Here is a 24,381-nt window from a genome sequence, read left to right as displayed (position 1 = left end):
AGACCTGCCACGGCTTGTAAGAGTCCTGCCAGCTCAGCAGGTACCTCCAGGTGCCCCACAGCTATCACCTCCCGCTTGCTCAGCTCCTGGAGAGACAGCCCCGAGTGAGGGGCAGGCCCGCCACAACGCCCGCCGGCCAGCCTCCCTTCTTACCCCTGCTGCCACCCAGCGCCCACACCCACCTCCAACTCCCGGAGCCGCGCCTCCTCCGCCCGGAGCCTCCGCTCTGCCCTCAGCTGCAGGAGAGCAGATGGTCAAGGCAGGGGAATGGTGGGCAGAGGCGACGGCAGGCCCCAGGCCGGGGGCAGCCTGAGCCGGCTCCCAAAGGGTGCAGGTGGCAGAGGGAGGCAAAGATATGGCCGGAGAAACAGGAAGGGAAGAGCGAGAGACAGAGGCACGAGGCAGAGGGAGTAATACTTGGGAGAAAGGAAAAGACCCATAGGTGGTCCCCTCCTCTATCCCTCCACAAAGCCTTCAGTAGAAGCCAGGTAGTTCTTCAAGGCTTTGGGGACTACATTTGTCCTTTGCGTCGTTGGTTTATATGACAACAGGCCAAGACGGGCATTGAAGTAAAAGGAAAACTTTATCTAGGGCGGCTTCAGTTGACAAATTCTGTCATACCCAACGACTGAAGGCCTCGCTGTGAACCCGGCACAGGCCAAATCCTTCATGAGCAAGATCTCACGGAACCCCCTCCACAATCCCCCGGGGAAGGCGGGTAAAGTGAGGATGGGCAAGGTCAAGGTCACAGCTAGTGAGTGGCAGAGTGGGCACTGGAACCCAGGACTGTGTGAGGCCAGGAGTCCCCTCCTGGGTGCTAAGTGCCTCCTCCCTCCCGCTGCTGCCTGGTTCCCCGGAGCAGGTGGAGGGGCCGGCCTGCACCTTGAGGTAATGCCGGTGGTTCATGTATGTGTGCACCAGGGACCGGAATTTCACCAGGTTCCTCCTCATCTGCTGATACCGCTGCCTGGAGGGAGTGGGGGTGGGGTGGAAAGAAGTGTGTGGGGGAGGGATGGGGCAGGCAGGGGTTGGGATCACCAGGTGGCCAAGGTGCAGAGATGCCCACACCAGCCCGGCCTGGATATCAGCACCCAGGGTTCACTATGGGAGCCCTGTACAGCTCAGAGAGGGGCAGTGACTTGGCCAAGGTCACACAGCCAATTAAGTGGCAGGGCCTTGACCACACTGCTGGGAGCAGGCCCACCCCAATGGGTTGTCCTCCCAGGGCTCCTAAGATGCAGGCTGGGGCCCCTCTTGGCTGGAGAGATCAGGAGGGCCATGGGCTCGGTGGGCAGGACCGCCCAAGGCAGAGCCATAGTGGGAACCTCCTTCTGGCTGAGGCTCAGCTCTTACTTGCACGCCTCGGGGCCAGGGAGCTTCGTTCCCCGGCTCTGACATTGCCCCGCCCAAGCCTCGCCACTGGGTTCCAGGGAGCCCTGCCCTGGGAGGGCCGGGTACCTGGCCAGGTAGCCCCGGGCCCGGCTCTGCAGCAGGACGATCTTGTGTCGCAGCGAGCGGAAGCGCCGACGGATGAGGAAGCCGCGGAGGCAGCGCTGCAGGGTGAGGGCCGCCAGGTGCAGGACGCGCTCCCGCATGCTCTCCAGCAGCTGGTGCAGGTGCTCCTTGAGGAACAGCTGCGGAGGGCAGGCGGCCCGTGAGGGTCTCCCGGGAGGCAGCGGGGGAGGACCCGCTGGGGTGGTGCCGGGCGGGCTGAGCTCAGAGAGGTGGGAGGAGCTGCGACGGGGAACCGGGCGGAGAGACCCGCCCGAGTAACGGTCCCGAGACGGGACCAAGCCCCACCGCGCTGCTCTCTGGGTCAGGAATGTTCGGTCGCGCCGTTTCTCATTCCATTGTCTCACTCTGAAGCCCCTGAACTTGTGGCTTCCAGGGGCTGCGCGTGGGGTGGGGCTCACCTTGCTGACCCCGACGCGGTACATACTCGGCAGGACCGTGCACAGGCGGCTCAGCACGGACACGCACATGTCCCCGCTGGCTGGCAGGTTGTGCTTGAGGGCCACGAGACAGCGGTACCTAAGGTTCCCGTGGAATAAGACACTTTACTGCCACCTGCTGGAAACTTGTAATAGCTTCAAATTACTCCTAGAACCTACACACACACAGGCGGTGAAACTACGAAAAAATGCGGAAGGATAAATCTGCTCTGTGATAGCTGGCCGATGATGAGCTTGGGTGGTGAACAACCTGAGCAACTGTGCATGGCAGGCTGCGTCCTGCCTGGGTTCTGTACTCCTGGGGCCACAAGGGAGCTGAAGGATCTGTGGAGCTCAGGAACCACCCTAATGCAGTACCTGTCAATGAACACCTGGAAGGGCAGGCGCACTGGAAAGCCCTCTTTGCGGATTCGCACAGTCTCCAGCACCCCCGAGTAGCGCAGCTGCGCCATAACCACGTCTGGCTCAAAGAGGCCTGGCTCCTGTAAGAACGGCCCAGATAGGGAGTTTGCGCACCAGTCCACCCACGTGCCCCAGGCATTAGCAGTTACAAACAGTCCCCACAGTGGGCTGGGCGGACGGAGGCCCAGCGAGGCACAGCCACTTGCCCCAGGTCACACATCATGGGGAAGAGGATTTGGCTCTTCACATACCTTCTTGTGGTTGGGCTTCAGGCACCGTACGAACAAGGGGTTACACCTGCGCAGGGGCGGGAGGACGGCCGTGTGAGGTCCCAGAGAGGGAAGTGTTGACCATAAAGGTGGTGGTATGGGTCAGAGGTGAAGCTGGATGCCCACCCCACTGCATGCTCACCTCTCCATCTTTTCTACCAGATCCAGGAGCGACTGTTGGAACTTAGCGGCCACTGTGTGTGCCTTGTGGAGCCGGGTGACAGAGCTGCTCTGGCCCAGGCGTTGAGGGGCAGCCTGTGGGGCGTGGCTGGAGAAGAGGTGTGCCACCACCTGAGCAGGGGTGGGCAGCAGGCCGGGGCAGTGGTCCAGGCGCCGAGAAACAGGGAGACATGGCAGGGTAGGGGCCGAGAGACAGAAACAAGGGAACAGAGGTTGGTGGTGAGGCGGGGGTGGGGGGCAAAAGGAGTTAAAAACAAAATGAGCCAAATCTCCAGACCACAGGGATCAGAAAACCACCTCCTTGGGCCCCTGCCCTCTCTGCAAGGCCACTGTCCTCCTGGACCACACCCCTCTCAAGGTGCTCAACACCCTCCAAGGGACCTGTCTTGTGGTCGGGCTGACTTTTTTCCTTCTGTCTGACTGTGCAGCTGATCCCGAGGTTGCTGCTGCCCCTCGGAACAATTTTTTTTTTTTTTTAAGAATTTATTTTTTTGGGCGCCTGGGTGGCTCAGTGGGTAAAAGCCTCTGCCTTCAGCTCAGGTCATGATCTCAGGGTCCTGGGATGGAGGCCCGCATCGGGCTCTCTGCTCAGCAGGGAGCCTGCTTCCTCCTCTCTCTCTGCCTGCCTCTCTGCCTGCTTGTGATCTCTGTCAAATAAATAAATAAAATCTTTAAAAAAAAAGAATTTATTTTTTTATTTGACAGCCAGAGATCACAAGCAGGCAGAGAGGCAGGCAGAGAGAGAGGAGGAAGCAGGCTCCCTGCTGAGCAGAGAGCCCGATGCGGGCCTCCATCCCAGGACCCTGAGATCATGACCTGAGCTGAAGGCAGAGGCTTTTACCCACTGAGCCACCCAGGCACCCCAGGAACAATTTGTTACTTAAACTGTAACCCCTGGAGGATTTTACTAGTTGCCAAGCACATTTAGATATGGCCTTAAAAAATACTGATACTGACAACAGGTCTTTGGGGAGAAGGACGATGTACGACCATGAAGCTGGGCAGCTGGGGATGCCCTGCTCGCTCAGGGCAGGAGGCCGCCCCTTCACCGAAGTCGGGCAGCCGGGAACGCTCTGTCAGCTCAAGGTGGAATGAAAAGCGCCTGCTTCCCTTTTTTGTTCTCACTCCTTTCTCTTCCCAGAAGTGCTCCTTGTTAGTTAGATGAGTCCTTTGAATGTGCTTGGTTAACTATAAACCTTACTGTCCTCCTACCTTGCCTGCAAGAGTGACTAACGTTTGACCTTCATCAGTCCTTCTGTTGGCTATTGTTTTCTATCTAATAAAAGTGAGACTGTGGAGTTGCTCGTGGCAGCAGTCCTTTTCGACTGTTGTCCCCTGGTCCCAGTCTTTTGCAGCTGACTTGTTTGTGCCTAATTCCTCTCTCGTCGCCGACTGGAAGCGGCAGAGGTGACCTTCTACACACATGGTCATGAACTCTGGCATTGACCTCAGCAGGGTGCCCATTTGACAGAGAAGAAGGTGGACACCCAGAGAATGGGGGAGGGTGTCTGGAAACAACAGGGCTATTTGGGAAAACTGCTCAGTGAAGGGACAGGGCAGGGCATGGCTGGGTGGGTAGGGCCGGGGGACAGGCAGGATGATCCAGTGGGACCAGACAGGGGCATGGCTCTTCAGGGGTCAGGACCAGCAATGGGAGAAAGTACAGAGCGAGGCAAGACTCTGGGTTAGGGCTGAGATCAGGGTCAGAGCCTGGCTGGACCTGGGGTGTGCGAGAGGCAGGGCCAGCACCTGGGTACCAAGGGGACCTCCCCATTTCCTGGACCGAGAGAGGGACCTGATGGTGAGCTGGTTGCTCTTGGAGTGGAGGGTGTGGGGGGTGGGGACAGAGTGGTAGAAGGTGAAGCTTGCTCACCCGCGTCCGGCTCCGCACAAAGAGATCCAGCACGTCCTGGCGCACCTGGTCGTGGTTCTTGTCTAGGAACTTGTGTACCTGCAAAGGGGTAACAAGGGGCAGCTTGGGTTGGAGCCCATGCACCTGGGGGCAGGGCAGGGGATAACCTACCCCAGTGTGCATCAGTCTGTCTGCTCCCCTCCTCCTTCCTTCTTCCCTACAGTGGGTCAGGGGCTCTCACTCCCTGCCCTTCCGGGCCTCTATCTCCCTATCTGTCCTAGAGAATACGGGACCCTTCCCCCTCCTGTGGTCCCCTTCCCTTCTGCCCCCAACACCCTTCCCATCTTCCGGGGAGGGGGCACCAGCCATAGCTTCATATAAACAGTCTGGGTCTTGGCCCCATCCTTAGTGGAGAACCCTGTCCTGTATCTGTCCTCCAGATGAGGAAAACAGGGCAGGGACATGTCTGAGATAACAGAGTGATGGCATCAGCGTCGTTACTGGTAACAGCTACTCCTGATCACATTCAGCGCAGGAGATGGGCACTATCATTAGCCCCATTTTCCAGATGTCCCCACATAGGCTCAGAGAGGTAAAGCAGTTTGCCCAAGGTCACACAGCTGAGGATCGGCAGGGGGCCAGAACTAGAACCAAGGGTGAGTGTCTGCAGCCCCTGGCGTGCTTGTGTCTCCAACTGCGGGACCATTTCACAGGACGCTGTGCAGGCTGTCCTGGGTCTCACCTGATAGGTGACTTTGCCTGCATAGTGCTTGATGGTGAACTCGGGCAGTGGCATTTTGGGCTTGGAGTAGAGCGGGTTGGCGCCGTGGTGGTAATGGCACTTCTGTAGAAACGTGTGGTCTGTGGCCTGCGGGCAGGCGGGGGTCAGTGTGTGTTCAGGGGAGCTGGGCACACCGTTCTGGGACTAGTGGCAAATCCTCCAGCCCAAACTGCTTCCGGGTGAGCGCTGGGGAGCAGCAAGTCACAGCTGCCCTCAGTGGCCCCACTGCCCTGACTGGGGAGGCTTAAGCGGAATCCCACCCCGGACTTGCATCTTCCAATCAAAGTCTGAGGTCCAGCCTCAAGGTCACCTCCTTCAGGAAGCCTTCCATAATTTCCCAGGCTGGTATCCTCTTCTGGACACCCACAGGCCCCTATCCAGCCTCCGTCACCCAGGTCGTGAATTGTAGGTTGGGTGCCCTGAGCTCCTGTCCCACAGGCCAGAGCAGATAAGAAGGCAGGACCTGGGCCTGATGAGGCCATGAGGCTCAGAGACGTTGACCAACCTGACCAGGCTCACACAGCACCCATGGCTCACCTGGGGAAAGCAGCACTGGTCATCGAGGATCCGCAGGATGCCGTAGGGCTTCAGCGAGATGAGGTTGATGCATGGCTGGTTGTCGGCAAAGGTGATCTCCCTCCAGTCGATCTGTTCCCGAATGTACTCCTCCTGCAGGCGTACAGCGCTTGGCCTCCTTGCCCTGCCCAGGCTGCACCCACCCTGCCTCCTAGGCTGGAGCCCCATGAAAGGGTCTGGCCAGGGGCACCTCTGCTCGCACAGAGAGCTCACTCCCCGGGAGGGCAACATGAACCATCTCTGCACCCGGTTCCACCCTCCCCCTGGGACAGCCCTGCAGCGGGGGAGAAGGATCCCCCACAACGCCAAGAGGGCTTTTGTCGGCTCAGCACCCAGCATCTTCTGCGTCCAGAGCACAGGCCTTCACATGTGCTGGCCCCCGGCCCAGAACACCTTTCCCTCCCCTCTGCCTGACCACTTCCAGTTTGCCCTTTAAGAACCAGTATTGTCCTGCCTGGCCCCAAGGAGGCCCACTGGCCCATCAGGAGGGGACATGAGTGCTCAGGGAGGCTCTGCACACCTGCTCCTCCTGGAAGACAATCTTGTTGAAAAGGTACTGAAGGTTCTCATTTGCATAGTTGATGCACAGCTGCTCGAAGCTATTGAAGCTCAGGTCCTGCCAGGCGGGTGGTGAGGCTGGGCCGGCTCCCTCCTTGGCCAGTAGCCCATGTGTCCCCACCCAGGGCCCCGCTCACTGGCCCCAGCTTCCCAGTGCCCTCCCTGCCTTCCACAGCCTCAGGGGGGTATGTGAAGGAGGAGAGAGGAGATGGCGGGAGGGCTGTCAGCAGAGAAGGGAGGGAGAGGTGGCTTAATGTCCTCTGCCCCTCACCCAACATGCAGCCCTACCTCGAAGCCATAGATATCCAGGATGGCGACGGACAGCGTGTCCTGCTGAGGGGACACCAGGGCGTTGACCCGGGCAATGAGCCAGCCGAAGAGCAGCGCATACAACACCTTGGCGATGGCGTCCCTGGAGCAGAGATGGTGCTGGGACAGGTGGGAAGGTGCGGGGGTGGGGTGCAGGCATCTGGGGGTTAGGCAGGGAGGGGCAAGGCCTCACCTGGCATCCACAGCACTCTCCACGGTCAGTGGGGTGAAGATCTTCTCTCGCATTGTCTCCTGCGGAAGGATGAGGCCCTTGAATGGCAGCGGGCTGGCTGCCGCCTCCAGGAAGCCCCCGGGAGAATTGGGGGGAGCATGTGGAAGAGAGCAGGAATGTTGGTGTGACTGGTCTCAGGCGCGTGGCTGGCCAGAGATGGAATAAGACACCCTCACCCCCACTTCTGCCTGACTATGCTGCGGGCGGGGCCAGGGCCGCTGGTCTAAAGCGGAGACACATGCATAAGGCGACAGACCCAGCGAGATCAGCCTTGGGAAGGGACTAATGGCCAGCAGTTATGGGAGCCCCGGGGGAGGTAATGACCCACCCAGGGCTTAGCGGTGGTGCCCTGGATGGGGGATGCTTGCATCAGGTCTTGAAGGACTAGAAGAAATAGCATTCAAGGCAGAGGGAACAGCCCATACCATCCAAGTGCTGGCGGGGGGCTCTGACAGCCCTGGGGGCCTGGGACTCACGGTCACTTTGAAGGTGATGGCCTTCTGTAGGCCCTCAGGGGAGATCTGGAGCAGCTCTGCCACGGCCTGGATCTCCCGGGCGCTCACCACCGAGGCCGTTTCCTGCGCATCTGTCTTATATGCCAAATATCAACAGCAACATGCTTTAAACTACATAACTTGACTTAAAGTTCATGTAAAAAGCATAAATAAGCTAGAAAAAAACAGGAAATTTCTGAGATAGAAGGGGAGTGGAGGAGCACAAGAGATGAATAGTCAAATGTGTTATGAAGTTACAATAATTAAAGCACTGAGGGGGATTTTAGGGCCATCTGGGTGGCTCAGTAGTTAAGCATCTGCCTTCGTCTCAAGTCATGATCTCAGGGTCCTAGGATGGAGCTCCACATCGGGCTCCCTGCTCAGTGGGGGGCCTGCTTCTCCCTCTCCCTCTACTACTCACACACACTCTCTTTCTCAAAAAAATAAATAGAATCTTTAAAAAACAAAATAAAACAGTGGGAAATAGACACACAATACATAAGTTAATAAAGCACAACAGGAAATGAAGAACTGGGCATAAACATATGTGAAAATTTAGTACATAATAAATTTCTATTTCTTGAATTACAGTATTAGTGTAACTGAGTAACCACATGAAAAAAAAAAAAAAGGAACCGGATTCCTACTTCACACTTTACTGGGATAAACTCCTGATGAACCAAAGATTAAATGTGAACACACACACACACACCCCATAACACATTTTGAAAAAGTGCTGGGTGAAAGCTGTTACAATTTTTTTTTTAAAGATTTTGTTTATTCATTTGACAGAGATCACAAGTAGGCAGAGAGGCAGGCAGATAGAGAGGGGGAAGCAGTCCCCCCACTAAGCAGGGAGCCTGATTTGGGGCTGGATCCTAGGACCCTGGGATCATGACCTGAGCCAAGGGCAGAGGCTTATCCCACTGAGCCACCCAGGCGCCCCAGCTGTTACAATTTAGGGAGATAAGTCCCTCTCTAAAAATGATACAAAGTCTAAAATTTATACAAGAAAATGTTCCTAAATAAAATACCTGAAAACAATTCTAAAAACCTACACAGCAAAAAATAGAACAAAACAAAACCAACCAACCACCAAAGAAAGCACCAAAACAAAACATCCTGGGTACAAATCAAAATACAAATGACAAGCCAGAAAATACATTGGCAGTTTCCACCAGGAACCAAGAGTTGGTCTCCTTCTCATATATAAAAAGCTCTCATAAATCAATAAGAAAAAGAGGAGTGACCCCAATGGTTGGGGCAGGGGTGGGAGAGAGAACATATGAAATGCGCATGGCTTGCCCTGAAAGTCCAGGATCCATGGCCCCCAAACCTCTGAGGAGAGGACCTGCAGGCTATGGGCTCTCACCTCACACTTCTCAAAGTAGACATTGCCCAGGTGCAGAATGGATGCCAAGATACGGAAGATGCTGTCCTGGTCTTCACCGCTGAAGCCTAGCACCTCCATGGCGGCCAGAAGCCGGCGGAAGTCATCAGAGTCACTTTTCCCTGAGATCTCACAGTTCCCGCCCTGGGCAAGGGCAGGGGCAGGGGGTCAGGGACCCTGGGCAGGCACTCTAACTCTGTCCCACTCCCATGGGCCAGGAGGCAGGCCCTGATCAACTGCTTTATATACATTTGCTCATCTCATCCTCACTATAACCCTAAAACGTGGTCTTATGCTGTCCCCATTTCACAGATGAGGAAACTGAGGCACAAAACCGGAAGTGCTGTAACTCCCAGCTGCTTATCTTTGTTTAGGTTGTAGAGAAATGAAGTCAGGTAGGCCTCCTCTACCCCCACTTTGGACCCCAAAGATGCCTGTCACCTTGTTGTGATAAGACACACTTTAAATCCAAAGCTGTGCCCTCCCCCCGCCAATCCCCACCCCTTCGCTGGCTATCAGGACACCATGAGCTGGTTCTCTCAGCCTGCTCAGGGTGATGGGGCAGGGATACCAGGCCTGGGGGCCCTCGGATGCCTGCCAAAGCTCACCTGGTTCAGGTAGTAGTAGGTCTCAGCCTCCTGTAGACTGAAGGCCTGTCGCAGCTGGGCAGGAAGTCCGGCCAGCAGCTCATAGAAGATGTGGTAGTTCCTCTCATTTTTGGCCTGTAGCAGGGGTGGGCAGGGGCAGAGAAGGGAGCCACCCACCTTGGTGACCCCCAGACACACATACGAGGCCAGGTGTGCCTGCCCATACAGATACAAGTGAGACCGGGCACCTGTGAGTAGTGAGCCCCCAGCCTGGCTCTGATTGGGGGTGAGTGCAGGGGCAGAGAAGCCCTGGAATGGTGGTAGGAAGGGGACTCTGGTCAGGATTTAATTTTGTTTGGAGGAATGAGACCAAGGTCTCATGTGTACACTGGGCATACCCAGCTACTTGTACTGTGTCCAAGGCCCAGATGTGCACATGTCGGGCCTCATAATGGTTTTCTCAGCCTGGGCAGCTGAGCCCTAACTGCACCCCAGGCCCTCTTATAGGCCTTTGAGACCCAGTGGGGAACAAGGGACACAGAAGCCCTCGATATCCTGGAGCCCACCTGCTAGCTGTGGAGATAGACACCCTGCCAACCGCTAGTGAAAATAAGACATGTTAGAACAGAGTGCTCTGGAGAGAAATAAAGCAGGGAGGGTGTGGGAGTTCTGGGGGAGGGGTTGGGAGGGGCTGCATCTTTTTTTATTTTTAAGATTTTATTTATTTATTTAATGACAGAGATCATAAGTAGGCAGAGAGGCAGGCAGAGAAAGAGGAAGGGAAGCAGGCTCCCTGCGGAGCAGAGAGCCCGATGTAGGGCTCGATTCCAGGACCCTGGGATCATGACCTGAGCCGAAAGCAGGGGCTTTAACCCACCGAGCCACCCAAGTGGAGGGGCTGCATCTTAAATGGGGTAGCTTCCCCCAAGCAGGTACCATTTCAGGGGAGACTTGGAGGAGATGGGGGTTGGGTCACGTGAGTGTCTGGTGGGGAGGAGTGCTCAGAGAGAAGAAATCGTAGGTACAAAGGTCCTGAGGCAGTATCATGGGTGGTATGCTTCGGGGACAAGAAGGTGTCAGTGTGGCTGTAGGGGGTGAGAGAGGAGAGGAGATCACATGCTCACACAGAAACATGTCTTTGTTCATTAATTCAACATTGCCCCAGCCCCACCAGGTGCGAGGCTCTGCATATCTGCCTACCCCCAGCCCCTCCCAGTGCACAAGGGCCCCTGGAGGTCCTGTCCCACCTGAAACACAATCCTGGATTTCTCGAGCAGGTACTGGGACGTTATGGCACCAGAAATCATGCCCCTGGAAAGGGGGAGCTCAGTCAGCTTGCGCAGGGTGGTGGCCGGCATGGGCTCTGAGGGGTTGCACTAAAACATGTGGTGCACCGCAAAATCTTGGGGGGGGGTCCCTCCTACCACCATCCCACTTACCCTTCCAGAAAGACCTCCACAAACTTCCCAAAGCGGCTGGAGTTGTCATTCCTGACGGTTTTGGCGTTACCGAAGGACTCCAAGAGGGGTGTTGCCTCCAGGATCTGGACCCCAGAAGATGCGGGAATTGTTCTGGGGGCCCAGAGTAGGGAGTATAGCTAGGGCCACCCCTAGGTTTTCCCAGATATGAACCCCCTGTGTGAGGCGCAACTGCTGGTGGGCTCCCTGTAGAATCCTTGAGTCTCCCCAGTGTCCCCCAACACCCCTCATGCTGCCAGCCCCCACACTCAGGCCACAGCTACACTCTCCCAGCCCCCGGCCCCTCCCACAGCAGCCCCCAGCCAGGACAGGCCTCTGGATGCCCCTCCCTGCCCATCCTGCCCTCACACATGAGTGCACGCGCACGCACACACACACGCACACAGGCACACTCCAGTACCTTTATCTTCAGGAGTGCCCAGGATGGAGAAGGAGAGAGGGACAAGAACAGAAGCAGGTCACCTATAGGACTGAACCCCTCTCCCTCCAGGACACCAGGGGCATGGAGCAACCACTGGCCCCTTTGGGCCCCTGGGCTGGGCAGGGGGCTTGCCAGGTGAGAGCAAACCCAAGAATCTTTGAGACCCCAGCTGTCTAGGCATGAGGCCTGCAGTGTGGTCCCAGGGTGTGGGAGTCTGCTGGGTCTACCTGCCAAAAAGCTCTGGGGATGTCCTCTTTACTCCGTCCCCATGGCCATCACCACTTGTCAATCACCTGGGCTCCCAGGGGAGTCTCCTTCCTGATCCTGGCCCTGCTCCCTCCAGGGGTCCTTTGAACACCTGTTAGGTCACGTTTCCCCTCAGGCTTCCACGTCACTCAGGCTCAAAGCCAAGCCTTGCACAGCCAAGCTCCTGGTTGGCTCCATCTCCACTTCTTCTCTCCCTCGCCCTGCAAAGCCCTCCTGATCCAGGCCCATGCTGGCTTCTGGACCAGGGTTCTCTCCCTCTGGAGCCCTCAGCACCGCTGGCAAATCCCCTCACTTCCTTGCATCGTGTCTCCCCCACCCTAGAACGTCAGCCCCCACAGGCAAAAATCTTTGCGTGCCATCTCTGGGTCCCCAGCATCTATATGAGACCAGGAGCATCAGAGGCCCTCAAAAAATATGTGCTGAATGAACGACACGAAGACCAGCGTTTTAGGACTGCAGAGCTGCCCAAGGCAGAGCCAGTGGCACCTACCACGTGCCAGAATTACAGGATTAGTGGCCCTAATTACATGGCTGCGAACCATCCTGGAGGTAGGTACTGACGCACCCGTTTCACAGATCAGGAAACACGTGGAAAGGTGAGGTGTGAGCCAGGGGACAGCAGAGTCCCACGAGTGAGATCACAACATCATGCCAAGCATGTGGGTAACTGTGTACACAGCACTTTCAGGCTGAGTCATTTCCTCGGGATGAATTCTTAGGAAAGAAGCAGCTGGAAGGCCTGCTCTTTGCAGAAAATGTTACTTGGGGGAAGGCGCCAGTTCCTTCCATCTGTTCACGGTCATGGTCCTGTTTAGTCAGGAAATACCATGTCCATCGCACAAAGGAGTAGACCACAGCCCAGACAAGAGTGTGAGCTGGCCTGGGGTTGTTCAGTGAGTTGGTGTCTGCCTGGATGTTGGCCCACGCTATCCCCTACTCTGGAATCCCCTTGAGGGTGTCTGAGTGGAAGTCAGCCGCTCCTCTGTCCCTAGCACACAGCCAGGGGCTGGGAAGAGGACTGCTGGGTGGGCTGGGTGAACGTGGGGTCCTGGCGCGCCCCCTAGCTCAACCTGCAGGTGGGGTGACGGCCTGAAGTTTGGGCTGGGTGGAATCCAACCACCCTCCATCCTGGGGAATGCCTGTCGCATTCCCAGGCCAGAGGCAGAGACTTTGGCCCAGGCCTTGGCCCACTGAGGCACAGCTGGGCCCAGGGAGGACACGTGGCCCAAAATAGTCCAATAAGAGAGAACCCTGAGACTTTTCCTGGCACGTTAGGAGGTGCAGGTGGCACACTGTGGCCCTATCTTGCTGATCAGTGGGCGAGAGATTGAGAATGAATGATGGCCATAGATGGGGATGGAGCCAAAACAAGGAACGTTGTTTAAGACCCTAGATCCAGCCGTACCTGAAACCGACCCTGGGTAAGGACTGTCAGATTATGTGAGCGGGGCCAGCAGCAGCTAGGAAATGAGCCCACAGCATCACAGCTGGCAGGCCTATCCTCATGTCTATGGAAGGCCTGGTGCAGAAACTCCCAGACCCAGCCACATTCTACCACTCTCATCGTCCTTCCCGAACCCTGCCGAGACAGCTCTCTGCCTTGAGTTTCAAACCCCAGCTCCTCCACCCCCACACTTTGGGACTCTGGGTAAGTGCTCTCCCTTCCCAGACCCCAGATTCCCAGTCTGTAAATGGACACAAACGCACCTGCCTCCAGGGCTGCTGGGCCGCCCTGGTGTGACTCCGTATCACACTGGACATAGGGGTGCTAAAAGCCCACGTTGCCCTGCCCACCTAGACAATCCTTCTAGAAATCCACACTTAGAGGATTTGAAAGCCCAGCCTGGGGCAAAGGAAGGTTCTGGAGTCTGAGCTGCTGGGCCTTTGCCTCCAGCCTCACCTCCCTGAGCTCCAGGCTGGTGACGTATCCACCATCTTCCCACCATCGCTGTAGGGACACCCAGCAGACTCCCCGGGAGAAAAGACTCCTACCTGTTTTTTCTCTGCTGCCCATGCAGCTAATGGCAGCTCCACGCTGTCTATGGCTCACGCCAAATGCCTGGGGTTGCCCTTGGACCCATCCCCTCTCACACCCCAAATCTAGTCCCTCAGCAAGTCATTGGCTGACCTTTATACTGCTCCCGGGTCCAGCTGTGCTCACCACCTCCGTCACTACCTCCTTGGTCAAAGCCACTGTCCTCCCTCCCCTGGACTCCTCCAGGCCACTTTGCCATCCCCTGGACACACCAGACCTCCTCACACCCCAGGGCCTTTGCACTTGCCCTTCCCTCCACCTGCTTGCTCTTTCCCCAGATGTCTTTAGGGCCCACTCCCTCGCCTTCTCAGTAGAGCCTTCACTGACCACGATGCTTCGAATTACAAACCCCCAAGCCCCCCCAACCTCCTCTATTGTTTTGCTGTTTTATTTATTTATTTATTTGCCCACAACTTCCCACCCTTTCACATAGATGTAATTTCCTTGTGTATTTCTTTCCTTCTGTTTCCTCTACTGTAATGAAATTCCCATGAGTGCGGGAACATTTTTTTGCATCACTCCTGCCTACTTCCTCATCTCCTAGCCCAGGCCTGGCACACAGTATGTCCTCGGGAAAGTTTTCCTGAGGGCCTAACACTCTCAGGTTTGGAGGACCTAGCATGCTCCACAATGCTCCGAGCCTGCATCTCCCAGATTCCATGTCCTCAGTGCCCCAGCATCTTCTGCAGCCCACCCCCATGCCTAGGCCTGTCCTGTCTCTTACACCACCAGGAAGATGAGGCCAGGCAGGAGAAATGGGGTTTCTGCTCTGGCCAGGCCCGGCAGGGCAGGAACCAGAGCCGCTCTGGAGCACGGGCAGAAGGGACTCCCCTGCAGCCATGCCCTGGGTGGGGAGGGTGGTGGCAGAAAAAGCCAGAGACCTAGGAGCCCTCCCAGTGCAACCCTGGCTTCAGCCTCCCCATCCTCCAAGTGGGGCCTAGGAGCCTGTCTCAGGGGGAGCACTAAGCTCAGGAGTCCTGGGGACTCAGGCAGATCACGCAGCAGACAGACTCACCTGTTGCGTGATGCCTCGTTTCTGGTTCACGGCAGCCAGGTAGCGCAGAATCAACTTGGTGGACTCAGTTTTCCCAGAACCACTCTCTCCGCTAACCGGGCAAAGGAGCCGAGTGAGAATCCACAAGTGAGCAAAGGAGCCGAGTGAGTCTGCAACCCAGACTCTTCTGGGGTCCCCCTACCCTTACCTTTCTTTGACCTCCTATGACATAAGAGGACGTGGGTGGGCCAGTCCAGCCCAGAGACGCCAAGTGATTTATCCCAGCTCCCACAGCGGGTCTGGCCTGATGCAGACCTGTCATCTGAGATTCCTCCCGTACGTTCCCCCATCCCCCACCCTGCCCCCACGGTCCCCACACAGGTCCCCAGCCTGACCCACCTGATGATTATGCACTGGTTCTGTTTGGCATCAAGCATTTTGGCGAAAGCAAGATTTGCAATTGCGAAGAGGTGCCTGGAGAGACAGGCCACAGGTATCACTGGGACAGGACCTTGCCTCTCAAACCCCTCGGGGGTCAGCTGGAGAGCATCTCTGTCCACCCAAGCAGCCAGTTCTGCTCTACCCTTCATCCTGGGGAAATGCTCCCTGCACCCATTCTGGTCGGAGCCACGGAGGCCTCTGACCTAGAGAGGACTGTGGCCAGACTCGGGGAGAGACCATTGGGCCGAACGGGTAAGTTGGCCCTATGCATGGCTTGGGCGCAGGCAGGGACTTGCCGAGCTCAGGCAGAGCGACCCAGGAGACCCCAGGACAGCACCCCCCACCGCCCCAGCCCCAGAGACACTCACGGGGGATTTTCTCCCAGGCCCCGCCCGCTGTACTGCTGCACGTGCTCAGGCCCATAGATTCCAAACATTCGGTATGGGTTCACAGACACCAGGATGCTGCCGATGTAGGTCTGCTGGGCAGACGGTGGCTTTAATGCTATGCCTCCTCATAGACCTCCTCCCTTGCTTCCGGGAGCCTGTTTCCACGGAGCCAGGTGTCTCTGGCCGCCTAGCCTCGTGTTCACACCTGGGACCCTCTGACAGCTCAATGGGTCCTCTACTCTAGCTGAAGGATTTCAGACACTGTACCAGGCTGAGACTCGGAGAAGGCTCAAGTGAGCAAAACCCCACAGCCACGAAATCTGCAAAGGTGGCCATGTCAGCGGTTGTGTACTCCATTTATACATAGTCAGGACTAGGCTCCAGAAACTTCTGCCTCAAGGTGAGGTCAAACCTCTCCTGCTTGGAGTGGGGAGGGAGTCAGGAGCCCAGGGCATTCTAAGGTGGCCAGAGCCCTTGTGGGTGACATCCACCATCTAGAACCCCAGACTCTAGCATGTTATACTCAAATGGTAGAATGCCCACATTTCAAACCAGAGGCCTGAGCTCAGCAGGAGAAATCTGTGCTTCCCACTGTGGTCCCAAGAGGCAGCCACCTTTGTGCTCTGAGCCCAGGAAAGGGCCAGCCCTGGGACTTACATAAATGAGGTTCCGTTCAAATCTTGTCTTGAGGTTGGACAGCACGGTGGTCTCCTGGAGGTCTCTGGGAGGGCGCGAAGAGGAGACATCAGGGCCCACCTTCCCCCTCACAGCAGGGCCTTGGTCAGAAAGGCCTGAGCTCGAGTCCCATCTCTGACACCAACCCAGTGTGAGGCCTTGGGCAAGGTCCTTAACTTCTCCGTGCCTTGGTTTCTCCATGTCTATACTAATCACTGTCTCTACCTCCCTGGGTAAGGGGATCCTCTGGGGAAGCAGACGTGAGGGCTGAGTCATCGCCACCGATAATGACACCAACCCTACCATTTTGGGCCCCTCCAAGGTGCCGGCACCCTCACAGTAACAGCCACCCACCCCCATCTTGCAGATGAGAAGCTGAGGCACAGAAAGGCAAAGCGATCTGCCCAAGGTCTCCCAGCCAGGAGTTGGTGGGCCTGGGATTTGATCAGGCCTGTGTGACTCACAGCTCTGACAAGCACACACTGGCTTTGTGACGCCACATGACCCCACTTCACAGGTGAGGATGTAGAGGCTCTGGAAACATTCCAGGAGGTGAGAGGCCCTCTTCGCAGGAGGAGGCGCCCTGGCCAGGAGTGGGCCACCCCATGGTGACCCCTGGCCACCCCTCCACCCGCACACTCCACTCACTCCAGCTGCGTCATGTCCTCCACGCCGTCGTCCCGGCACTGCTCGAGGAACCTTGTGGGGGGCAGGCTGCGGATGGAGTGCATCTGTAAGAGAGAGTCTGGGGTCAGCCCAGATGGAGGGCACCTGTGCACGGTCGCCTGTCCTGCACACCCCTGGGACCTGCTCCAGCTGGGGAGGAGAGAACCCCAAGGCCAAAGCCAGACTGGGTCCTGGGGCCTCCCTGCTGTGGAATGCTGTGGCCCATGGAGTCTGCCTGCAACTCAGGGACACAGGCCTGCCCTGTGCCCATGTGTCCCCTGTGGCAGGTGCTCCCGTGTCCTTGACCTGGGGCTGAGCACACGCACATACTGTTCCCTCTGACTGCTTGGAAGTCCTCCCAACCTTGTGCTGTGCCAGTGACAACATCCTGGCCCTGGGTGGACCCCACATCTTTGCTTATGTGACCATCTAATGAACATCCACATGCTGGTGGAGGGCGGACACAGAGACTGTGCCCCTCAGCGCCACACCTCTGCTTCCAGCCCAGGGCAAACACGTACACCCCTGCGCTCAGACCCATATGCAAAGGCATTCGTAGCTCATGCAACTCTCACCCACACCGGTGGTCTTGCAACATGCCTGTGGACATGCACGTGGGCCTAGCCTGCCTGGCTAAGAGACACACGCTCTCAGGGTCCGTCTGACCCATTCTCAAGTGCATGGAGGGCTGGGGCTCTCTCGATCACAGCTGGTGGGGGTCTCAAGACCAAGGTCCTGTGCACCGCCTCCCCCGCCCCTCCGTGGGCTGTGGGATCTCCACCATGCCCATCTGTGTGCACACTCATGACACCAAGGATGCCACGTTTGCTCAAAGCCTGGCTGCAGTACACCTAAGAACGTGTCCCAGGCCCAAAGGCCTGCCTGTGACCCACACGACTGTGAGAGCGTGTGTGCATCCTGCCCTCCCAGCCTCCCTGCACCCTCCTCTGAGCGGGCAAGGGAAGGGGACACCAGGAGGGAGCCCTGCGTGCTGCAGGCCTGTCACCAGGCTGTTAAGTAGGGCACAGAGAGTATCACCCTGCAGGCCCTGGCCTCCCGCCCACCCGTCTGGCCATGTGCACCAGTGGCCACAAACCCTGAATAATTCAGCCACTCACGTATTCCAGGGTAAGGAGGGCCCAGGCATCCTTGCCCCTCACCCCTGGGCGCCCCGCGCCCCGCTCCCACAATGCTGCAGCCCACACGGCACGGGGCACCCGGCGCCGGGGCCAGGGCCCCCCCAGCAGCCAGGCTGCCCCAGTCGCCATTGCCAGGCCAGCTGGCCGCCCGCTCCCCGGGGAACCGTGTGCAGAGGCTGAGAAACACCGGCCGCCCTGCGTGCCCCGCCCACCCCAAGCGTCCCGGGGGAGTCTCCGGTGACCACCCCCCTCCACCAAGGGCCACCCAGCATCAGGCTCGCGTTCCGCCATGCGTGTGGTAGCCAGGCATGAGCTTGGCACCCTTCAGACAAGCCACCTGCCTTGCACCCCACGGGGGGCCCAGACAGACTCCTGGGTCGGTCTTTCATCCACTGTGTGGCCTTCTGGGCCTCAGTTTCCTCCCCATACCATGAGGACACGGCAAGTTTGGATCCTGAGCCTCTCACCCTTGGATAGTTCAGAATTCTGCAGCCTAAGTAACCCCCCTTCAGCAGGAAGTCGAAAGAGGAAGACTCCAGCCCAGGGGAGGGTCAGGAGGTGGCAACAGAAACAGTGTGAACATGGATGTGAGGATGGGAAAGGGGGGACAGGCATGTCCTGAAGTTCTGTACTCAGATAAGATCTCTGAGGGGCTGCTGGGGGCAGACGCGCCATCCAGACTGGCCCAGGACAGGGCTGCCCAGAGCGCAGGCTAGGACAAGATCCCTTCCCTAAAATGACTGGGAGGAGTTTCCAGAGTCTCTGTATTGTGCACCTGTGCTGGGCATCCTTCAAGTTCGATCTTCCAAAAGCTCTGGAAGCCCAAATGCTGTTCTCCTCGGGTTACAGATGGGAAGACTGAGGCCCAAGCAGGCAGCAGCTCACCAGGATCGTGAGGCTGTCTCCTGTCCTGTTTCCCAGAACAGAACCCCCAAACCCTCCCTCTGACCTATGTTTTCATACCTTGTTCCACCAGCTTTTGGGGCCAACTTCTTCCCAGGGGCCCCCATGGGGCAGGCAGTTGGCTCCAGGGCCCAGGCGGCAGGACTGGGGGCTGGTGAGCACTTGTGGCCAGGGTCGATGGGCCTCCTCCGGTAGGGAGAAACAGGACAAGAGCAAACTCCAGGCTATTGGCTTGGGGTGGGACTCTGGGTCCTGGGTCACCTGGACAGGGGGCCGCAGGGCGGCAGGACGAACTCGCTGGAAAGCACTGAGTTTTTGTACCTGGGGCATGACCACTGCAAAGCGCCCAGGGCCTGCCTGGCGCCGCTCACCTGCCTTGGGCAGGGGTGCTGGGGCTCCAGAGGGTGCCAAGGGGGCTGGGGCGCTGGGCAGTGTCCCCCAGCGGCGCCATGGTGGTCCCGTGGCTCTTGTCTTATCACATGTGGCCAGCGGGTGGGAGAGGCTGAGCCTTAGTGCCTTCCGCTCTGGCAGGCAATCCTTGGGGGGTGTCAGGCTGGAGGGCTCAGGCTCTGCCAGTGGCCGAGGCTCCCCCAGAGCAGCCTCTTCTTCTGGCTTCTCAGGGATCGGGCTGGCTGACTTTAGCAACTGTCCAGGCCCTGGGTCATGGTGTCTACCCAGGAAGACATTGGTCATGTCCGAGGCTGGGTCCTCAGGCTGGGAAGCAGGGGGCCGCACAGGGCCCACGTGCTGGAGGAAGGGGTTTTCTGGCACTGGGGATGGCCTGGAAAAACCCCGGGGGCTGCCTGCACCTCCTGGCCAGGGTGAGGGTGGGCGCTGGGCGGGAGGCATGTCCACGTCCCAGCTGGGGGCCAGCGGGGGCACTGTCCAGGGTGTCTCTGAGTCCTCAGACTCCCGCTGGCTCTCCCGGCGCTCAGGGGCAGCTGCGGCCACTGGCCAGGGCCCAGCACTGGGTGGCCGGGGAAAGGGCTGGCGCACCCGCGGCTTCACCGCTCTGGTTGGGGGCTCACTGAGCCGGCGCCACGTGTGCGGCAGGCGCGAGGGCAGGTTGAGGGACCGGCACCGCGAGCTGTGGCCCAACAGAGGGGGCGGCGAAGGCGGCCTCGGGGAGCCCAGCACCGGCGAGCGCGGTGGCCCCAGGCGCCCAGAGCCACGGCGAGGGGTCAAGGGCTCTCGAAGCGAGCGGGGCCGGCGGGGTGGAGGCGAGAAAGGAGGCTGGAAGGGCCGAGCGCGGAGGGATGGCTGAGGCGACAGGCCTCCCACGGGCGAGCGGTAGCCCACGCCCGGCAGGCTCCTCAGCGAGGGCTGGGGAGAAGGCAGTGGGGTCCAGGGAAGGCTGAAGGCCGCCGGTAGCCGGCGGGAGCTTCTGAAGGAGGGCCGGGGGCGCGGGTATGCCAGCGGGTCGGGGGGCCCCTCCGGGCTCGCGGGAGGAGGCTCCATGAAGGCCCACCAGCCCGCGGGCGGCGTGAGGGGCACGTGAGCCGGGGCGGCCCAAGGCGGCGGGTGGCGGCGGAGGGAACCGTAGGGCGACACGGGCCGGGGCAGGCCTGCGAGGGCCGGGGCCGGGGCCGGGGCCGGCGGGGCCGCGGGGCCGGGGCTGGGGGGCCGCCGCGCTGAGGGCGGGGAGAGGAGCGCGCTCCAGTGCGAGGGCGGACGGGGCGCGGGCGCGGGCGCGGGCGCGGGCGGGGGCGGGGCCGCGGGCGGCGGGCGGGAGTTGTTGTTGTTGCGGGCCCGCGCCTCGGCCCTCCGCAGCACGATGGGCGTGCTGGGCCGCTCCGCGTCCATGCCGGCCAGCTTGTAGCCGAAGCGCTTGTAGGCCGCCTCCCGCACCGCCGGGCCGCCCGGCCGGGCCTTCTGGCTGCTCCTGAGCCGCGGGATGGGCTTCTTTTCAGACAGCGTCTTTTTGAGAAACCTCGCCAGCGAGGTGGCCGGACGGGGTGGGGGGCGGCCAAACTCAGGGCCGAAGCCCAGGCCCCGGTGGGCGCCGAAGGCGGAGAGGGCGCGCTGGAGGTTGCGCTGGCGCGGCGTCAGGAAGCCCCAGAAGGGGTGGGCGTAGGGCACCCGGGACACCGGGGGCATCTCTTCCTCGTCCTCGTCTTCGTCCTCATCCCCCAAGGGCAGGGGGATGTCCAGGGACGGGGGCAGGGACACGTCCAGCTTCTCCTTCCCGAACAGCTTCACCTGGGGCCGCGGGAAGAGGCGGAACCGGCGGATGAGGGACAGCTTGGACCTGGCGGGCTTGTCCATGCCTTGCTGCTCGAAGAAGGCCGCGCTGGGCAGGCGGAAGGAGGTGCTCTGCCGCTCGCCGCCCGCCTCCTCTGGCTCCTCCAGCTCCGCGATGTCATCCATGGGGTGGGCGTACGGGTTGTGGGGCGACAGGATGGGCGGCGGTGCCCACGGGTAGGCGAAGGCCGGCTCCTCTGGGTAAAGATAGGGCGCTTCCGGAGGGTAGAGAGCCTGGTCGGCGCCACCATAGATGCCTTCTGCGTAGGGGGCGCCATAGGGCCCTCCGTAGGGATCAAAATAGGGTACGTCGTACGGGAGGTTGTAGGGCAGGTATAGCGCCTCATAAGGGGCGTAGGGATCCAGGTAGTAGCCGTGCGGGTATGGCTCGCCTTGGTACCCATCATAGTAGCTGTAGGGGGAAGCGTACCCCCCCGGGGGCGCATACGGGGGCTCGTAATCCTCGTAGCCGTAGCCGTAGGGGTATGTGGGGTAGTAGGGGCCGCCGTAATAGTCCGGGTGGTAGTAGTCGTAGGGGTCCTCGGGCGGGTACCCGTGGGGGTGGTCTCCATAGGGCGGCCAGGCCGGGTTGTAGGGGCCGTAGGGGCCGTAGCCGCCGTAGCCCAGGTAAGGCTCCTCCTCCTCATACTGGTAGAGCGACTGCCGGTCGTAGTAGTCATCGCCCTCGCGGTGATAGTCGTAATACTCGCCCAGGTCCTGGAAGCCCTCGAGCCCATACAGCGACCTGCGGGAGCCCGAGGGCCGGAACGGGGCCTCGTCCTCGAAGGGCAGGAAGCCCACAGGCTCGCCGGACGCGTAGATGCTGCGGCTGCGGGGGAACCTCCGGAGGCGACCTCCGTGCCGCAGGATCTCGGCGCCCGACGGGAAGGGCAGCTTGCGGGAGCCCACGCGGGAGTCTGAGCGGTTGAGCCAGGCGTCCAGCGTGGCCTGCTCGCTGCCGGACTCTTCGGCCTTCTTGATGAGGAACTTCTTGGTGAGCCAGTTGATGGCTGTGGACGCCTTGCTGAGTGAGCGGGCGCGCGGCCGCAGGCGGCCGTAGCCGCGCCGGCCCGGGAAGCGGATGACCATGAAGGACGGCTTCTTGCCCTTCATCGCCCGCTTCTTCTTGCCCATGCGCATCTGCGTCATGAGCTTCGACGTGGACTTGAGCACTGTGCGCGCCTTCTTCTTGCGTTTGGTCTTCTGTGGGCCGGTGTGCAGGCCCCAGAAGAAGGCTGACGCGCTCCGGAACTGGCCCTTCTTGGAGATCTTGGGCGTGCGGTCGCGGAAGCCCATGAACAGCCGCGACGTCCCCTTCAGGCTCCTTTTGGGCTTCTCGGGCTCCGGGGCCTTCTTCCCCTTTTTCCCTTTCTTAGCTTTCTTCTCATCCTCCTCCTCCTTTGCCATGGTGGCTGCCGGCTTCCCACCGGGCTGCGCCCTGTGTCACGCGCTCTGGGACTTGGAGCCAAAGGGACACGCTGTGTCTCCTGCCCGCCGCTGGACATGCGGCCTCTTCGGGTTGGGAGCAGCCGGCACTGGCCCGGGTGGCCCTGGAAGGGACAGCCAAGCTGCTTCTGGCTGTGACCAGATTCCGGGAGGGCGGATCCATAATTCATCTCCTCCAGAGCCGCCTTGGGTTTCACCCCAGCTGCGGTGGAAAGTGTGTCGGTGTTGTTTACCAGGCAGCAGGGGAGGTCTGGCCCAGGTCTGTGCTGGGGCAACCACCTTGGCCTTAGAATGGCCAGGAGGACAACCAAGCTGAGGGGTCAAGCCCTCCCTATGGCTCACCTGCCTCAGCCCACCGAAGTGAATGCTTGGACCACTGCCACTCCGCAGAGGGAGACTCTGAGTCCCAGAGCAGGGAAGCCACCTGTGGGAATCCACCTAGCACATGCGTCCTGCTCCAGAGGGGAGCCATCTCTCCTGAGCCAGCATGGGAGGTTCAAAGCCCACCGAATTACCTTGGACGGGAACACTGGACCCAGGAGGACCTAGGCAATGGAGGAGGAGAGTGGGCAGAGCAGGTGTCCAGGGCTGTGGTCAGTGTAACCAGAGCTGGACAGCTCTTTGGAACATAAATAATGCATTGGGGAGAAACGGGCAGCCAACTCAGAAGGCAGGAAAAAGTGGGGGTGTCTTCAGGAAACTCCAGGAGGGCCTTGTGAAGCTGCACGCCAGGAGGCTGGGATAGGAAACAGAGGGCGGGTCAGTCATGGCTCTGACTCCTAGCTCTGCCTGCGTGGCCTTGGGAAATCCCTTTATCCTCTCTGGACCTCAGTTTTCTCATCTGTAGGATGGAAGTGGTAAGCCATGCCCTGTCTTCTCCATGAGGAAGCAAGACTTGATGGAGCTGCTGGGTAGCATAAGTGGCTAGAGGGGTCACATGTGTGGCTCGTATCTGGGATGCCTCCCCAGCCCCGGCATCTCCTCCCAGTTTCTGCCCTTGTGGAGAAGGCCATGCTCTTGTGGCTGCTGCCTTCTTTGGGTGCAACTCATTGCTCCAGTGTGGACATTTGGCCCCAAGGCCAGACACCCACCATCTAGCCAGTGACCAGTCCACTTTTGAGAATTGGCGTCATAAGTGGTACAGGTTGTTGCTTGTTAGACAGTGGGTGTCAGGGGGCATTGGGAGGTGTGAACTCAGGGGCAGCAGCTCTGAAACCTGAGGCCTCAGGTCCTCTTACCCTCTTGGCCCAAAGATCAAAGACCAGAACATACAGGACTCAGAGCAGCGGAAGACGGATCCTCAGTTACTGATAGGTGAAGGCAGGGGCTTAACTGAGCTGACCCCAGAGGGGATGCAGAAGGCCCTGCTTAGACCCAGTCAGGTCTCCATCCCTCAGGCACCAAGGCCTCCATGGTGCTTATCTCTTGACATGCCAATAGCGATCGCCCAGCCGTGTCCCTCTTTGGGGCTCCCTCCTGGATTCCTCAGCCAGCCTGGCCTCTGTCCCTCAGGTGCTGTAGCCAGCATGCCCTTGTTTGTTGGTTCATTCATGGGCTGAGCACTGGGGATACAGGTAAGAAGGAGACAGAAAAACCCTGCCCTTGGGGAGTTGACATACAGGGGTGGGGGGATTGTCAACAAACAAGGAAGATAAGGAAGAGCTGTAATTGGTCAGATGGTGATGAGCGTTGTGGGTTAAAATA

The 24,381-nt window shown here is 59.2% G+C and overlaps 1 protein-coding gene across 1 annotated transcript in view; it reads right to left on the bottom strand.

The window, feature by feature from the left end:
• MYO15A (myosin XVA) overlaps positions 1 to 22,638 on the bottom strand; it is a 49,663-nt gene extending 27,025 nt beyond the window's left edge. The window contains exons 1-26 of the mRNA XM_044250631.1: positions 19,051 to 22,638; positions 16,931 to 17,013; positions 16,265 to 16,328; positions 15,587 to 15,696; positions 15,177 to 15,251; positions 14,799 to 14,889; positions 11,461 to 11,466; positions 11,022 to 11,125; positions 10,830 to 10,893; positions 9,604 to 9,717; positions 8,978 to 9,139; positions 7,588 to 7,701; positions 7,073 to 7,131; positions 6,859 to 6,982; positions 6,533 to 6,628; positions 5,974 to 6,105; positions 5,398 to 5,523; positions 4,677 to 4,754; positions 2,766 to 2,914; positions 2,606 to 2,651; positions 2,310 to 2,434; positions 1,914 to 2,031; positions 1,459 to 1,634; positions 883 to 967; positions 183 to 236; positions 5 to 86 (exon numbers count right to left, since the gene is read on the bottom strand). Of these exons, the coding sequence (XP_044106566.1) occupies positions 5 to 86; positions 183 to 236; positions 883 to 967; positions 1,459 to 1,634; positions 1,914 to 2,031; positions 2,310 to 2,434; positions 2,606 to 2,651; positions 2,766 to 2,914; positions 4,677 to 4,754; positions 5,398 to 5,523; positions 5,974 to 6,105; positions 6,533 to 6,628; positions 6,859 to 6,982; positions 7,073 to 7,131; positions 7,588 to 7,701; positions 8,978 to 9,139; positions 9,604 to 9,717; positions 10,830 to 10,893; positions 11,022 to 11,125; positions 11,461 to 11,466; positions 14,799 to 14,889; positions 15,177 to 15,251; positions 15,587 to 15,696; positions 16,265 to 16,328; positions 16,931 to 17,013; positions 19,051 to 22,638 (6,025 nt within the window). The remainder of the gene's footprint in view (positions 1 to 4; positions 87 to 182; positions 237 to 882; positions 968 to 1,458; positions 1,635 to 1,913; positions 2,032 to 2,309; positions 2,435 to 2,605; positions 2,652 to 2,765; positions 2,915 to 4,676; positions 4,755 to 5,397; positions 5,524 to 5,973; positions 6,106 to 6,532; positions 6,629 to 6,858; positions 6,983 to 7,072; positions 7,132 to 7,587; positions 7,702 to 8,977; positions 9,140 to 9,603; positions 9,718 to 10,829; positions 10,894 to 11,021; positions 11,126 to 11,460; positions 11,467 to 14,798; positions 14,890 to 15,176; positions 15,252 to 15,586; positions 15,697 to 16,264; positions 16,329 to 16,930; positions 17,014 to 19,050) is intronic.
• Positions 22,639 to 24,381: the final 1,743 nt, after the last annotated feature.

This window comes from Neovison vison, chromosome 5 (assembly GCF_020171115.1).
Source record: "Neovison vison isolate M4711 chromosome 5, ASM_NN_V1, whole genome shotgun sequence".
Classification (NCBI taxonomy): Eukaryota; Metazoa; Chordata; class Mammalia; order Carnivora; family Mustelidae; genus Neogale; species Neogale vison.
Note: the sequence above shows the minus strand (reverse complement) of the source record. Positions and strands in the feature narration are given on the sequence as shown.